This window comes from Tachypleus tridentatus, chromosome 11 (genome assembly GCF_004210375.1).
Source record: "Tachypleus tridentatus isolate NWPU-2018 chromosome 11, ASM421037v1, whole genome shotgun sequence".
In the NCBI taxonomy this organism is placed as follows: domain Eukaryota; kingdom Metazoa; phylum Arthropoda; class Merostomata; order Xiphosura; family Limulidae; genus Tachypleus; species Tachypleus tridentatus.
In genome coordinates, this window is record NC_134835.1 from 99,986,371 (window position 1) to 100,003,196 (window position 16,826).

Below are 16,826 nucleotides of genomic sequence, written 5' to 3' on the forward strand. Positions count from 1 at the left end.
AGTATATGCGATACTTTACAATTCTTTACTTACACATATTGAAGAAAACACGTCAATTTTTAAGCGGCAAGGTTGTGCTTTGTGAAGGTCAAGACTAGCCTTCAGCAAGATGGGGGACTGTCAGCTTAGTTATGTGTAAAATTTATTTCTAAAATAAAGAAACTTTGAAGAATGCTCCTTATGTTTCACTTGCGGGATTTATTGTATATTGTAAGCAACTGATAATATGTTGGAACAATCATAGCCAGATGTATCATTACATTTGGCTCTAAATCAGAGTAAACATTTTTATTTATAAATTGTGAAGAACAGTATTTTTTATTGTAAAAACAGTAAATGAAATAATTTCACAATAACTTTTTTTATTGTTATCATTGGTATTTTACTGATTTTGTTTGTTCGTAAAATCTTGAAATAAATATTTAAATAAAAGTCTTTTTTTCTGGACGATTTAAATATAAATGATCAGGAAACGTATAAAACTAATGAATAAGTGTTTTATACTGATTGTGTTAAATATAGTGATCTTGAGACACGTTGATCAAATTCATGCACAATCTGGTGATATTTTCTGGAACTACTATGACATCCTCTTTGATGTCATGACAGCCTAGCAATACGTCCACATATTCGATTTCCCTCAATGGACACAGCAGACGGCCCGATGTGGCTTTGCTAAAAGAAAAACACACACACACGTCCATATCAACACGCTCTCTGTTGTTGGTATATTACCCAATAATTCATGCAACACTCGGGTATATATTATGTAATAGCAATGTAATACACATGCGCACATTAGTTATATAAGAGCCAGGTGGGTATTGAGTAACAGGCAGATGTACATATATTGCATAACAGCTATACAATAGTTATGTCTATATTACGTAACTCTCAGGGTGGGATTCTTTCAGCAATCAGTTGCAGCAAAAATACTTTCTCTCTCTCCAAGGGGCTGCGAGGGATTAGGGTCGAGTCAGTAGTAAAGTAATACAAAATTAAACGTTTTAATATGTTATTTTATTGACGTAAATAATAAGTAATTACTATAACATATATAGCATTTTAGTTTGTATTTTATCTCTTTCACTTATTAAAAAAAGGGTGAGCGATAAACCATTTATATTAAATGGGTGTGGATAACAATAATTCGGAAAACGCTACTTTATGATAACATCTGAGAATGTTGATAACATCAATATCATTTCCAATGATACTCCACAAAATTCTCAAATTAAGGTAAAGAGAAGCAAATTTCACACACAATGGATAACATGTTCATGAAGTTCTATAGACATGATAAGACTGAATTCAAGAGGTGTTATATGTGCAATTAGAATACGCACAAACTGTCTTTATTATAGTGAAAAACTATTCGTTGGTAAAAGAGTTGGCGGTGGGTGGTGATGACTAGCTGCCTTCTCTCTAATTTTACAATGTTAAATTAGGGACGGCTAGCGCAGATGATCCTCTTGAAATTTTGCGCAAAATTTGAAAATAAAACAAAACTGATCTGTGCACGGACAGTGGGTACTTCTAGATAAAATGTCAGTCTTGTGAACAAAGTGAAGACTTGTGATGGGTTCACCTCTTTTTGTCCTGTTCTAAGCAATATAGTTTTATATATTTTTGAAAGTGCAGTGTTAAGTTATTTGTTTATTTGTTTTATTTTTTGTAGGTATACCACGAGTATCGAAATCTAAATTTTAGCGTTGTAAGCCTACAAATTTTTTTTTGCAGAACCGCTAGGGTATCATGCTTATGGAAGAACTTTGGAAATAACATGATAACACTATCAGACTAACGGAAGCATATATATCAACCAGTGCAGAACAAAAAACAGAAGTGAGATGCATCATGAACTGGAAAAAATATAGAGCTTTTAACTGAGAGAGAAAAAACTAAAATAAGAGAAAAATAAAAGCAAAAGGTTATTTTTTACAATTCTTTTATTAAATATTTTATTTGACTCAAACTACACACATTCTTATTTGTATAGAATTGATAAATGATTTAGAATACCACAAACATTTCAAATGTCGGACAAATGCTAGTAAGCTCAAAACTCGCATAAACTACTTACAAAAATGAGAATAACTTACCTAGTCTAAACACGTTGTTAGCCTATAAACCCAAGAGTTGATTTAGGTGCTGTAATCTTGTGTCTTTCTCTCTAGCCTACTTGTAAAAAGTCTGTACTAATATAAATCAATTTACTTTGTTCCCCATGAAATTTTAATCAACTTCATTAGGATTGTTCTTGAATCTAACTTAAGTAGGATTGTTCTTGAATCAAACTTAAGTAGGATTGTTCTTGAATCTTATTTCATCTGAAGCTTTGATTAATTCAATCGATATTCAGTTTTATATTATATATGGTTGGTGTTTATAATAATTAATTTATAAAACTAATTGTAATGACTCTAAAATATAGGCTTTGTTGAACATATTTGTATGTTAAACAACTTCAGTTCTAAAATGTATTTTAAAATTAGTGAGGTGTTGAAATATTGATAGAAGTACAAGACACAGCTTTTATTTTGCACAAACATGGCAGATATTTATTCTAATAAATTTGTATACGTAACTGGGTAAGAGAAACACCCATAGATATATTTTACACAAAACCATATGTATGAGATACACGAGGTCTGTTAAAAAAATACGCGGACTGACGTCATAAAACAAAATGTACTTTATTTAGAAGTTACAGGTCTGGGTCCCCTTCAAAGTACTCTCCTCCCCAACGCACACACTTATCCCAACGGTGTTTCCACTTGTTGAAACAGTCCTGGTACGCCTCTTTTGTAATGTCCTCCAGCTCCTTCGTCGCATTTGCCTTAATCTCGGGAATCGTCTTAAATCTTCTTCCTTTCAAGGGTCTTTTGAGTTTGGGGAACAAGAAAAAATCGCAAGGAGCAAGGTCAGCTGAGTAGGGGTGGGGAAGAACAGTGATCGAGTGTTTGGCCGAAAACTCACGAGTTCTGAGGGCTGAATTTCGCAGCAACGCGGTGCATCTTCAATTTTTCGGTCAAAATCTCGTAACAAGATTCAACTGATATCCCACACTCTTCAACAAGCTCCCTGACAGTCAGACGTCGATTTGCCCGCACCAGGGTGTTGATTTTGTCGACGTGTGGGTCGTCAGTTGACATGGAAGGACGTCCAGGACGCTCATCATCTTAAATGGACTGTCGACCATCCTTAAAACGTTCATGCCACTTGAAACATGCCGTACGCTTCATAGCAACATCACCGTAAGACGTGCTAAGCATAGGAAAAGTTTCAGTCGCAGATTTTCCAAGTTTAACACAAAATTTCACAGCAAGTCGTTGCTCCTTCAGGTCATTCATTCTGAAATCCGCCAAACGAAAAAATCGCACTTCACTTAAAACCGCGTAGCTAATACACAAATAAAGGTATCTGCAATCGAGAAATGGCGTCGTAATCAGCTTATCTGTGCAAACCTAGCGACACCAAGCGGATTCCCCTGGAACCAACTGGAGCCGCGCAATTTAAACAATCCGCGTATTTTTTGAACAGCCCTTGTATTATTGTGGAATCGTATAAACGTTTCTGTCAACAATATATATGTAAATAAGAGATATATGGGAAGATACAATAATTTGCTCAGTATAATTTCTTAAAATCGTGTCATGTGCCTTCTTCTCTGTTCATGCAAGGAAATATGTGAGCCTAAATGCCGCTACTACAGAAGAGAGCAGATTTTGTCAGAAAAGAACAACTAGTTAAATAATATAAAATGTTGTGGAAGATGTAAGTATAAACGCCCTATTATCTAGTTTTAAAATAGTAATTTCTTTTGGGTGAAAATATCTTGGAAATTGCGCTAACATTACGCCGTTCAGTGTAACAATAGTTTCATTACGTGCCAGATGTATTGTAGCATGGTAGCAAAATCCAGGTTGAATCATTTTTCCTTGAGAAGTGGTGGAGTCGTAATACAATTTTCGTACTATGGAGCTTATACTTGTTCTATACGCAATCTCAACACCATGGATAGTTGGATATATTTTTAATCTAAGTAACATTATCACATCATGGAGCATTCCAACGAAGTAGGCCCTAAATATACGGAGGAAAATGTTTATGCTGTAAATAAAAGGCTTATTTCATATTTATTCAGAATAGTTTTAAACTAGATGTCTTATACCAAATGTTTAACGTATTAGGAACGTAACAAATGCGAAATTCATAAGGTGAGATAAATCTTTTACGTGCATTGACGAAGCTATAATTGGACATATAATTAAAAAGCTTATTTAAAGTTTTATGAGTGGAAAAATTAGAATTAGTATCGTGTATGATAAAACAGTTAAATCTCTGGAAATACCAAACGAAAATGTCTAAATAAATATAATTATTAATTAATTCTTCGGTATATCACATTGTCCATCATAATGAGGACTTTCTGAATATACAACAGCCACTTCAGAATTTGCAAGTTTAAAAAACAATTTAGTGTAAAACGAAACTTTACAAACGATTACAACTGTTGAATTAAATAAATTGATTTTATATTTGAAAGAAACTTACGACTCTTTATCTGAAAAATCTCCATTCTTCAGACAAAAATCAGTCACTACAATGTCATTTTCATGGAGGATTTTGGGAATCTTGTAATATCTTTCGAACACATAAGACCACCAATCAGTTGGTTTGCGTATCTAAAAAGATACAAAACTGTTGTCATTCCGATAACTAATAATGATGCTTAAACACAGCAAAGATGTTTATCACAAACTTTCTGGTGTGTTGTCAAGACATCACTCACGAAATTCACGAACTTCATCAACCCTGCAATTTCCAAATTTCTCTTTCATGAAAAAATAACTTTCTAAATCAGCTGCTTTTAAGGTTGCAATCATGCATAAATTGAAAAAAAAAACATCGTTCTGTAATTAACGTAAACCTCACTGATTTCAAGTTATAAAATATTAATTATTGGTGCATTATATGAAATCTACAGTACTTCATTTTTTTTAAAGGAGCGTTAAAGATATAAGAATACAGTAATCAGAAAGAGACTTTTCTGTTTCAAAATAATTTTGTACGACTGCCAACGGAGTTCTGTTGTATCAGTTGTTTGTATTTGAAGGGGAAGAACCAGACTGCTCTTTGATTGATTTTTATTTTATCTGAATTGTGTTGTTGCATTTAGTCCGTCTTTCAAATGGTGCCAAATGTAGTAATCAGCGTGTCAGACTGTGGATTGGAAGGTCAAAGTTTTAAGACGTGATGTCGTTGAATACATTCCACAGCTGTTCACACATACTAAGTGTGACTGTTAATACCATTTATTTGGTTGAAAGTTTTGTGGCAGCTGTTGTTTCTAATTGTCTGCCTTTTCTCAAAAGTTCAAAATTAAGAATGTTTTTACCTGAATTCTGGTGATTTATGGCCGTGTGCACGTATAACAGTGTCAATCTGGTGAGAACAGTAACTTCGAAATAATCTTTAACAAACGTGTCACTGAAAACACTAATACATAGTGACGCAACCCGAAGCAACGAGTGATATTTAATCGTCGAATCAACAGATTTAAGATTTAAAAAATATTCCAAAGAAGATACTTGAATGTGGTCTAAACTTTGTGTGTGTTGTCGCTGAATATGTTCCGAAGTTAATCCCGTTTATTTTAGTTAAGCCTAAGAAGGCCTTTTTGGATATTTGGATGTGGATGTGGCAGTCTTTCGTTATTATTTAAAATTTAAGAAATGGTATACCTGTATACTAATAGCTTGTTTTGAAGTTAAGCACAAAGTAACACAATCACAGGTATCGAAACCCGGATTCTAGCGTTGTAAGTCCCGCAGACATATCGCTGCGCCACTGGAACGCACTGCTTTTCTGACTAGGTCTGTTAGCCCATGTGGACATATAATAATATCAATTTTTGAAATACGTAAGGATGATCTTTCGATCAGAGAGTGAAAGAGAACACTCGACAACAAGCATACTGTCTAAAATATAATTCAGAAATGTTTTGTTTACTTTTTAAATTACAACTAAGCCTTTAATCAGGTAAGTAATGTGAAACAATTTAATAGGCTTCAGATTTTTAAAAAAAAACATTCTAGAAGTTATTCAAAAACAAATTTACCTTTTAATTAAAGACCTTACGCTATCTGAACCGTACCCTCGTATTACAAAAGACAAGAGAGTATGACAATTCGCTAATGATTACTGGAAGTGTGATTTACTTACTATTTTAGCTGCGTGGGGTTTCTGTACTTTAAATGGTGTCTGAAAAACAACATAAATACAGCAAGATTAAATTATGATTTCTCATGTAAAAAAAATAAATAAATACGTAAACGACATCAAAAGTACACTGAAACACAACCTAACCTTGAAGAAAATTGCTGATAGATGTAGTCTGTAAGATGTGTCGCATATTACACAATGTAACACAAATTTTGTTCCTTACAAATTTCTTAATTGCTTATGTTGTAAAAGTATAGAAAATGACCATTACTTTCTTCAAACTTTGCTTTTGTGACCTGGATAACCAAGTTTAGAAATTAACTTATTTTCTATGTAAAAACGGGCAAATTTTCATTTACATAAGGTCTGAATAAAGCAACATATAAATCAATATTTAGATGTATTTATACTGAAGCTGTACAAAAATGTTTAGAAGTGAGTAGTTTTTCAAGATTTACGATTGTAATGCAAATCACTTTCACTTAACAGTCCCCAAATATAGTCTTCCATCATGTTTTCGTTATACGCTCCTTGGTAGCGGCGTTCAAAGTCCAGTATATTTTGGTGGAAGTGTCCGCCTTGCTCCTCTGAGTATGCTCCCATGTTCTTTTTGAATTTATCAAGATGAGCGTAAAGGATATGGACTTTTTGGGGCATCCTGCAGCCCCTTTTGCCGTAGTTCTTCACCAGATCCTCAACCAGTTCCACACAAATTTCGGCCTTGTGATTGCCCAAGAAGCCCCGAATCACTGCGGAAGCTTTTTTCCCTTCTACCGAGCTTCTTGGGGAATTCTGTGCACTCCAGAATCTTCTTTATTTATGGTCCCACAAAGACATCAGCTTTGACCTTTGTTTCAGACAGCTTAGGGAAGAAGTCTTGAAGGTACTTGAAGGCTACAGACTCCTTATCAAGAGCTGCGACAAATTGTTTCATAAGACCCAATTTTATGTGCAATGGTGGAAACAACACCTTCTGGAGGTCCACTGCTGGAATAGCGAACTTCATGGTTCTCTTTTCCCCTCTGTACCATCCTGCAAAATAGCAAAATAAAATTATTATGAATAATAAATTTATTTCATCCACAACTAATGTGTAAGAGATTTATGCAAAATATTTTGTATGTGATATTTTTTCTATACTATTGGAAATCAAGAAAATAAAAATAAAAGATATTTAAAATTCAAGAGGTCTAAAATCTGTATAATATAAAAATCTTACTATTCAAGCAAGCAAAAATTGTTTGTCTTACCTTCTAGACTTTTTTTACAGTGCTCGCAGGTAAAATGAGGTACCCAGGGTTTGTCTTGATCCCCGACAGGCATGCCGAAATGTGCTTTGTAGGCTTCTCACATTTTAGCAGATGCTGTTACAGAGTATTTTTTCGCTCTTGTCTTGATAAATTAGCTACATACATAGCAGAATGCGTCTAGAGAATGCTTGCAGCTTCTTGATGCCATCTCTGATAAAATTAGATAGGTCTACGTGTTCACGTAAGCAGCTAGAACTAAACTGAAGTGGTGAGTGGTGAGCCCCTGTATACCTATTATTATGAAAAGTTCTAGAAAATTCTAAAAGGTTCTTGAAAACTATCGTAAGTTCTACAACATTCTTGAAAATTCTTGTAATTTCTAGAACATTCTAGAAAGTTCTTGAAAATTCTTGTAAGTTCGAGAAAATTCTCTATCAGCTTTTCAGCAGTGAATTTTCCCGGAATGTTCTGGAAAAATGGGTAAATTTGAAAATTTTGTTACCCAGGTCACAAAAGCAAAATTTGAAGAGAAAAATAGGTCTTTTCCATTTACTTTAGGCATACACAATTGGGAAATAACGCTTTCTGCCCAGGAAGAAGAAAAAGTAGAAATTTTGTTACATGGTGTGCAGGCTATAACTTTTCATTTTTGTTTTTATTTTATCTTTGTTTTATAGTATTCGTATGTTGACTGAATAACCAGTTAATTATTTCCAGGGTTTACGATCATGTTCACAGGGATGTCTTCGGTTTGAGGTTCGTAAGAAGAATTTACCAAACCTTCCTTTCAAGTGTTAGCTTCTAAACTTATGGGAAGTGGTGAAGTTGGATAATATAATTTTATGTTTTATACACAAACGACTAAAATTATACACACACACACATATATATATATATTTACGCTGCTTGTAGCGAGAGTTACTACAGCATGTATAATTGTTATTGAAGACACATCACGTATTTAATAAAGCAGTGCTGAAGGCTTAGAAACATCACTATAAAAAGATGTATACTATAAGCATAATTTTTGTTCTAGAGAAAAAAGTTAAAAATATGCAAAATGTTAATAACACGATATGTTTTTGTGCCAAGATAGAAATTAGACAACAAAAGTCTCTTTTTGTAATAACACCAATGACGAGCGCAAATTTGAAGTGTTAGTATAATTAACGTTTGTCTTCGTTATATCTTCACATGTGTTATTTTACAAAGATTTGTAATTGATAGACGATTATTTGTGATAGCATTGAGATTTAAAATAAAGTGCTACGTTTGAAATGCCGTGTTTTCAGACTTATGGTCACCATACCATTATGTAGTAGAATGATATAATTTTTTGTTTCTTGTAACTAAGCACAAAGCCACACATTGGATTATCTTTGCCCTGCTTACCACAGTTATCAAAATCCGCTTTCTAGAGTTGTAAGTCTGCAGACATACCGCTGTATCACTGGGAGGCTGATAGTAATGGTCTTATACATTACATAAAAGTACTGATGTACATAACACTTGTAATGGATTTACTGTTATACATTTATTTTAATATCTACTTTTGTTTTAGTTTAATGTGCGTAACGTATGTTGTTAAATGTTGTTTGTGCAAGTTCTGTCTGTTCTTTAAAGTTATAGAAGACTCTCGAGCGTGAAAATTGACAATGTACAATGTATGTGAAATATTGGTGCTTCCCAGTATTGTCACCGATTGAACTTTATAGAACCTGGCCTAATAAGTATAAAAGATAGCTATCGCAAGACGAGGGGAGACAATAATAGAATATTGTCAGTCAGCTACAGTCAGCATGCTATATATAAGTTTTGGAAGGTATAATTGTGATTAACTCTTGTTAATGGGAAAATTATAAAATTTGACCACAAAAGTCTATATATTTGGGATATCATAAACCGTTTATAACTTTATTTAATTACCTTCTGATGATAATATTTCTACGAGGACATTAAATATCTTCGTCGGTAAAAAGTCAACGAGTAAGCGCTGCGAGACAAGCCAAGAAAAGATAGCTAGCTAGCTTAAGCGGAGTGTGACAATATCAACTTAGAATTAATTTGCTCGTCATTGACCTGGATCGTCGATAAAATATTCAGCTGTAGACCACATATAAGACTAAGTATTGCCTGTAGGTTTGTAAAACTCTTGTATATAAACTATTATTTGTAATAATTTTTATTGTAAATTGTATTGTTGTTTGCATATTACAGTATATTAGTGTTAAGAAATAAAATTGTGTATATCAATCTTATTGGCAGATATCATAAATTTGATACATGTCGCTCTTCAATTAACTTCGGCCCGGCATAGCCAGGTGGTTTTAATTTAAATTAAAATTTCCGTCTATCTGGTGGCCCGGCTTGGCCAGGTGGGTTAAGGCGTGCGACTCGTAATCTGAGGGTCGCGTATTCGAATCCCCGTCGCACCAAACTTGCTCGTCCTTTCATCCGTGGTGACGTTATAATGTACGATCAATCCCACTATTCTTTGGTAAAAGAGTAGCCCAAGAGTTGGCGGTGGGTGGCCTTCCCTCTAGTCTTACACTGCTAAATTAGGGACGGTTAGCGCAGATAGCCCTCGAGTAGCTATGAGCGAAATTAAAAAAAACAACAAATCATCTATCTGAAATCGTAATACCGTAACGAATGTTACATAACAAATCGAATACTCGTTCAAGGTAAATTGTAATATACAACAAGTATTAATAAAGATAATTCTAGAATGTCATCATGTAGACACTGTAAATCTTCCTGGAAAGTTCTTAAAACAAAAGTAGACATTAAGAATAATTTTGGGATGTTGTTATGTCAAAATATAGGACTGGAAATACTCCTAGGAGTTTCTCAATTAAGATGTACATAATGGGAATAATCCTAGAAAATGGTTAAGCCAATACGCAGAAGTGGAAAGAGTCTTGAATATTTGGTCATATAGCGATGGTAAGACGTGTGATATTTCTCATGCAAGATACGTTACATTATATTATGTTGCTTTCTTTTTAAAAGCTGGCTAGTTAAGAACAATTTTAAAATCGAATTTAAACGTTCTCAGTTATTTATCGTGTCTATTACTGTTTGTAGTAATAGAACTTACAAAGGGTGTGCTAGTTATGGTATAATTTATGTTATTTGTATAATTTTAGATACTTAAAACAGACACAACAAAACAAGTACAAGTACTGACCTTCTCATAAAGATTCCACTTCGGTGAAATCTGAATAAAAAGAAAATAAAGGTTTATAGATCTATTTTTCATTTTATCATAAACAGGTATTAAAGTTATGAACAATAGGCGTGTTTGCATTAGTGATAAATATATACATATTACAGTGCAACTCACAAACGTGATAGTATACAAATACATCTGGCATAGTTCTGATATAAGATATATAGTTTATCATTAATTATTTTAGGCGATATAAAAATGAAAAAATGTCTTAGAAAACGTAAAATCTTGAAATGGTTATTGAATTATTTATGGCAAATGTTCCATATTTTTGGAATACTGACAAGAGGAAAGACAGATTATCAGCAACACCCTGCAACCCAATAGCCATGCTAAAGAATTGACTATCACTCTTATAACGCACGCACAGCTTAAAGTGCGAGAGAATATTTTGTGTGAGCACACAGATTCCAACTCGTCTTAGCAACTCCAAAATTAAGAACGCCTCCAGTTAGCCAAAAACGATTGAAAGCTATGTTATTGTTTGTTGAATTTCACGTAAAGGTACTTGAGGGCCAGTCGCACTAGCTGTCCCTAATTTTGAAGTGACAGATTAGAAGAAAGACAACTGGTAAGCTTCACTCACTGTCAACTCATGGATTGTTCTAATCGAGAAGTTGGATTTAACTGCCAATATTCTATAGCACATACGTCCCCAACCAGGAGAGCTTGATTTTACTTTTCAGTAACAGGGTGCGTACCAGGGACCTTGGATACGTAGATTGCCACTCTAACCGTTATGACGCACTTTTCCTACAGTTAAGCGCTCAATATTCCGTGTTTTACTAAATTAATATCAGATTAACACTTCTTCTTCTAACTTCTTCGACTCGTAATCTGAGGGTCGCGGGTTCAAGTCCCCGTCGCACCAAACATGCTCACCCTTTCAGCCATGGGGGCGTTATAAATAACGGCTAATCTCATTATTCGTTGTTAAAAAAGTAGCCCAAGAGTTGGCGGTAAGTGGTGATGAGTAGCTGCCTTCCTTCTAGTGCTACACTGCTAAATTATGGACGGCGAGCGCAGATAATTTTGCGAGAAATTAATCATAAACAAGAAATAAATATTGATTATTTCTTTCAAATTAGTTGTATAGCAGAGGGCTATGACTACAATTTGATATTTGTTTAATAAAATATTTTTAATACAAAATATATTACAGTATTTTAACATATTATAGTTCAGTTTCACTTGTAAGTCTGTATAGTAATCTTAAAGTACATTACGAATCGTCTTTAGCCTTACTTATATTTGACTACGGAACCAAAACTTAGTAACCACACTGTGAATTAATAGTGAGCTATGTATAATTCCCTTTAATTTACAATAAACAGCTTATATGGAGAGTAAACTTAATATGATTGTACGTGAATTTAATCATGCAACCTGATACGTCCATCTATATCTAGGAAAATATCATACGTTTAATAATAACAATAATAAAGAAATAAGCGTTTAGGAAAGAAACCTGTTATTGGTTTTCATGAGGAGCAGGATTTTTTATAAAGTAATCGTAACAAATGCTTTATCAATTTTTGTTCTGGTTTAATTACATCACGCCACTTAAAGCTTACAAGTGGGTTGAAATGCACAAAGGAAACGTTGGAATATTTCTATATTTTAAAGTAGTAACTATAAATTTCGTACAGGTATAATCCAGATAAGGGAATAGTACTGTTGAAGTACTAATTACAAAAACATTTCATGAAAGACACAAGAAATCCTTTTATTTTCTCTTACAATAAGTTTGCTACCAAAACATTAACTGGCACTTACTTCATAGAACACGAAAGTATTGTCATCTTCTAAGAAGTCGTCAGTGGTGTTACAGGAATGATATTCTTTAACGATCTGACAACTTCGGTCGATGCTTGAAGATGGAGCCTTTGCTTGAAAGCTGAATGCTTTACAATTTGTCTTAAGACACTCGTTTGTACAGGCCTTGAGTGAAGTGACCTGCAGGTCTTCAGTTGGAGTGGAACTCGATACAGTCTTACCAATCCTAGTTGCTTTGAAAGATGGTAAAATTATCTGGGGTTGAGATGATTGTAATATTGTTACCAATGAAAAGTGAATGGACAAGATGTATATTGAAATATGCATGTTTTCTTCTGATTGTTTTGTTTGGCGTTGAGTTTTAGGCGTGCTTGTAATTTTCAGCAGTTGGTGGTCTTGACGATGAGAAGATTATGAGCTGATATTTTAAAGTATTGGTTCCAATATCAACTTTTGAGATATATATATATAATGAGGTGTATTGACATGCGTCAAATGGATTAAGCTCTACTCTAAGCATCAAATACTGGTGGTCATGGCTACTAACGTTGTGTTTGTCGGAGCCATTTTATTGATAGTTGTCATGGAGAAAATATTTCTGTAACTTCTACAGAATGCACGTATGTGTTTCTGTGGTTCTGTATATTATTCAGTGATTTAAAAAAGTACTATGACTAAATAGTAGTTACAGAAACTAAGAATGCCAGTGGCTTGAAGGGGAAAGGGGGAGGGAGACAAAAAAGTCATGTGACATCTTGGTTACGCAGTGTTACCATAAGGCGTTGTTATTACTGTGTATTTCAAAGTACGTCACTAGGAGGCGCGGACAGATATTTTATGTGACAAACTCACTAATCCCCAGATCGTGATATTGGGTCATGTTATGTTACTACAATTCGTAACACGATATTGGTTTCTACATTACCGTTAACATCTACTTTATAGCTTCACATCAATAATAGATCAATTCATCAAATGTGTTTAATTTTGACATACATTATAGATTGGCCAATTTCTTTTAGTGTACTTCATGAATATTCACATATTTTATTTAACTTATAATCTACGCAGAGGCCTGTTTTCCATTTTACAATAAAACATTTAAGCCCTAGATATGTTTGTGTCCTATGTATGTTACATTTGTATAGCGCACTTCATAATTCCATGTTTAGGAACGCTTTTCATGAAACATTCACATAGAAACAAAGAATCTAGGGGCCCGGCGTGGCCAGGTGGGTTAAGGCGTGCGACGTGTAATCTGAGGGTCGCGGGTTCGCATCTCCGTCACACCAAACATGCTCGCCTTTTCAGCAGTTGTGGCACTATAATGTGACGGTTAATTCCACTATTCGTTGGTAAAAGAGTAGCCCAAGAGTTGGCGTTGGGTGGTGATGACTAGCTGCCTTCCCTCTAGTCTTACACTGCTAAATCAGGGACGGCTAGCGCAGAATGCCCTGGAGTAGCTTTGCGCAAAATTCAAAAAACAAACAAACAAACAAGAATCTAGGTAATACTGAAAGGGGCCTTTTGTGTCGCCTTATAAATAACACTTTTAAACTCAACATACGTTATGACATGGTACAGATTGATTTAATGGTTAACATATATCACTCTGCATGTGCTAGTTTATTCTACGATTGCTAAAATATCAAACACAATAGTCCACTTCATCGTTTCGCTTCAACACTAAAGAGAGCGTTTGAATACTTAGAATCAATATTTTACCAGGAAAAGACTAAATGTGTAGTGCACTTCATGATTTATTCATATTTTAGATTAATTACAACCTACACTTGAAAAGAACTGTTCTTTTCGTGTTAGCGTATAAACTCTAGATATCCATGTACTAACAACCTACCTAGCCTTATACAAAAAATATTCAAACTCTACATAAATGACACTAATTGTTACAGTTTCAGGTTTATAAACGACCATAGGTGAAAAAAAACAACAACCTATTCGCACATGTATATTTCTGCCATATAAATTAGGAGAAGTAACAACAATTAATATAGTTTTTTCTTATAACAAAACCACATTAGGGTATCTGTTGAGTCCACCGAGGGAAATCAAACCCCTGATTTTAGTAATATGGTGTCACAACTACGGTTTTATTCAGAACATTCACACTGAAATGTAAAAACACTGGGTTGAAGAGACATATTCAACATAATAATTACGCAGACCTGAAATGGGTACAAAACGTTAAATGTGCAACCACGACATTCTCTTTCTCGAGATTTGACTATTTTGAAAGGAACCTTTAGTTACAAATCAGTGATGATGATTTACTTCAGAAGATGAATATCCATCATCTTCCAAATCTTATTCACATATCTTCAATTTCAAAATGAGAATGTATTTTATTGAGAGCTCAAATCACCCATTTTAGTAACATTTGCAGACATAGATGAGCTAAATCATATGCTTGGTCTGATAAAACAGATTATTATTCATAAGAAAGATTGGGCGCTTACCCAAGTGATTGGACCAAAATGTTCATTGTCTTTTGCAAGCTTCCAAATTATACTACGAATTTGATGTCCATGACTACAAGTATAAGTTTTATTTATATCACAATTTAAGACAAAGGAAATCCAATGCGTTCATTACAATTAGAAAGATCATATATAAGACTTTCTCAATTAATAGCTATAACTAATGGTTGAGTAAGCCTGCATTAGTGCTAATCTATAGGGTGGTTCTTATATCATAACTCATGTATTTTAAAATCCCAAAAATTTTTTATGCGTTTGATTCGCTCAAAGTTATACGACTGCTAAATGTTCCAGCCATCCATAATTTAGCTGTGATGGATTAGAGGAAAGCCAAAAAAACAACAACACCGCTGACTATTTTACGATCGAATAGGGGGACTGACAATCATATTATAACGCCCTCTTTCGACTGAAAGGGCGAGAATGGGATTCGAACATGTGATAAGCAGATTGTTAATCGAGCACCCTAAACATTTGGCCATGACAGGCCTAAGTGATGCTTAAAATGCTTATATTATTTAGAAAATAATGACAGTACAATGACTGGTTTACGTTACTGTCTTTATGCATAATTATGAATTCAAACGACATCAATATAGGTCAGTAATGTTTATCAGAATTTGATTATTGATAGCAAAAAATGTTTACGTGTATATACTTTAATTTTCGTGAAGAATTCAAATTAATTCCTTTGTATATATTTGACTGAAAATATGATGATAAATTATAATTATGTTTGTCTTCTAATTTTAACAAAAGTACGAAAATTTAATATTTATAAGAATCAGACAGAATATTATATACTTGTTTAATGTATTAGAATAAGTACTGTATGTCTGTTTTCAATGTTGTATGAAAACCATGATGAATTTATTAAGAGCTACACCTTTTGATGTGCAACGTAACTACATCCGTAAACTAATTTAATTTGAAAACTGCGTAGAACTGAAAGAGACACAAACTACCTGTCTCTCTGTGGATATATCTCCTAAACAAGTTGACCGATCCAGACCAGACCTGACATGTTACCTTAGTCGTCCAAAAGTAAACTAAATTTTTCCACAAATTAAAAAATAAAAATATTTTATAGAATAAACCTTACATAGTTACTGCAGTAGCTTTTCTAAAGAGTTGAATTTGAACTAAACATACCAAAAGAAAATTCTATAACTTAAAGATTGTACGTAAATTTCTTAACATTTTGGCTTGTTCCCAATAATAACCAAAATATACAGTATTACAATATTCAACTACAATGCAGATAATAAAATATTGTTGCTCTTTAATTTTCCCATTATTTTATGATTCACATCATTAACTTCAAGTTTATACTAGGGTTAGGACAAGTACTGAAGTATCAGTTTGAGAAGTATGTCTATAGTTTATAACACTAAAATCAGGGGTTCGATTCACCTCAGTAGACTCACCAGATAGTTCAGTGTGGCTTTGCTGTAAGAAAACACACCCACACATTTCTTGATCTTTTAAGATACAAACATTTCATTCTGAGAAATTACAAGGAAGAACAGTGTGGGCCTGAAAAATTAAAAGTGGTTACCAAGAGAGACATGGGCATCCAGATTGGGGTACTTGCCCCCTGAGTTATCTATTTTACCTTTACCTAGTTATAGCTTTGATATAATTTTGCCATTTTGTTTCTCTCTGTTATATATCCCGTAAATATCCAAGATTAGAAAAATAAGAATTTCAAGAAAAAGTATCTCTTTGTCCAATGAAAAACTAAGGACACATTTGTTTGTTAGTAGTTAAACATAAAGCTACACAATGGGCTTATGTGCTCTGTCCACCAAAGTCATCGAAATCCAGTCCCTTAGATATACC

The 16,826-nt window shown here is 33.8% G+C and overlaps 1 protein-coding gene across 1 annotated transcript; it reads right to left on the bottom strand.

The window, feature by feature from the left end:
• Positions 1-2,519: 2,519 nt before the first annotated feature.
• LOC143231559 (uncharacterized) lies at positions 2,520-13,079 on the bottom strand. The gene is made up of 5 exons (XM_076466079.1): positions 12,487-13,079; positions 10,669-10,698; positions 6,229-6,267; positions 4,558-4,688; positions 2,520-4,086 (listed from the first exon to the last, which is right to left on the bottom strand). Exons 1-5 carry the CDS (start codon positions 12,811-12,813, stop codon positions 3,750-3,752), a joined length of 864 nt encoding a protein of 287 aa, XP_076322194.1. The 5' UTR covers positions 12,814-13,079; the 3' UTR covers positions 2,520-3,749.
• Positions 13,080-16,826: the final 3,747 nt, after the last annotated feature.

Bases quoted from the DNA above. Each gene is read 5' to 3' on its own strand.
- LOC143231559 (XM_076466079.1), bottom strand. From the start codon at position 12,813: ATGCATATTTCAATATACATCTTGTCCATTCACTTTTCATTGGTAACA. The intron at 10,699-12,486 runs GTAAGTGCCAGT...CTTTTTATTCAG, and splicing joins ATACTTTCGTGTTCTATGAA to ATTTCACCGAAGTGGAATCT. The intron at 4,087-4,557 runs GTAAGTTTCTTT...CCGTATATTTAG, and splicing joins GATTTTTCAGATAAAGAGTC to GGCCTACTTCGTTGGAATGC.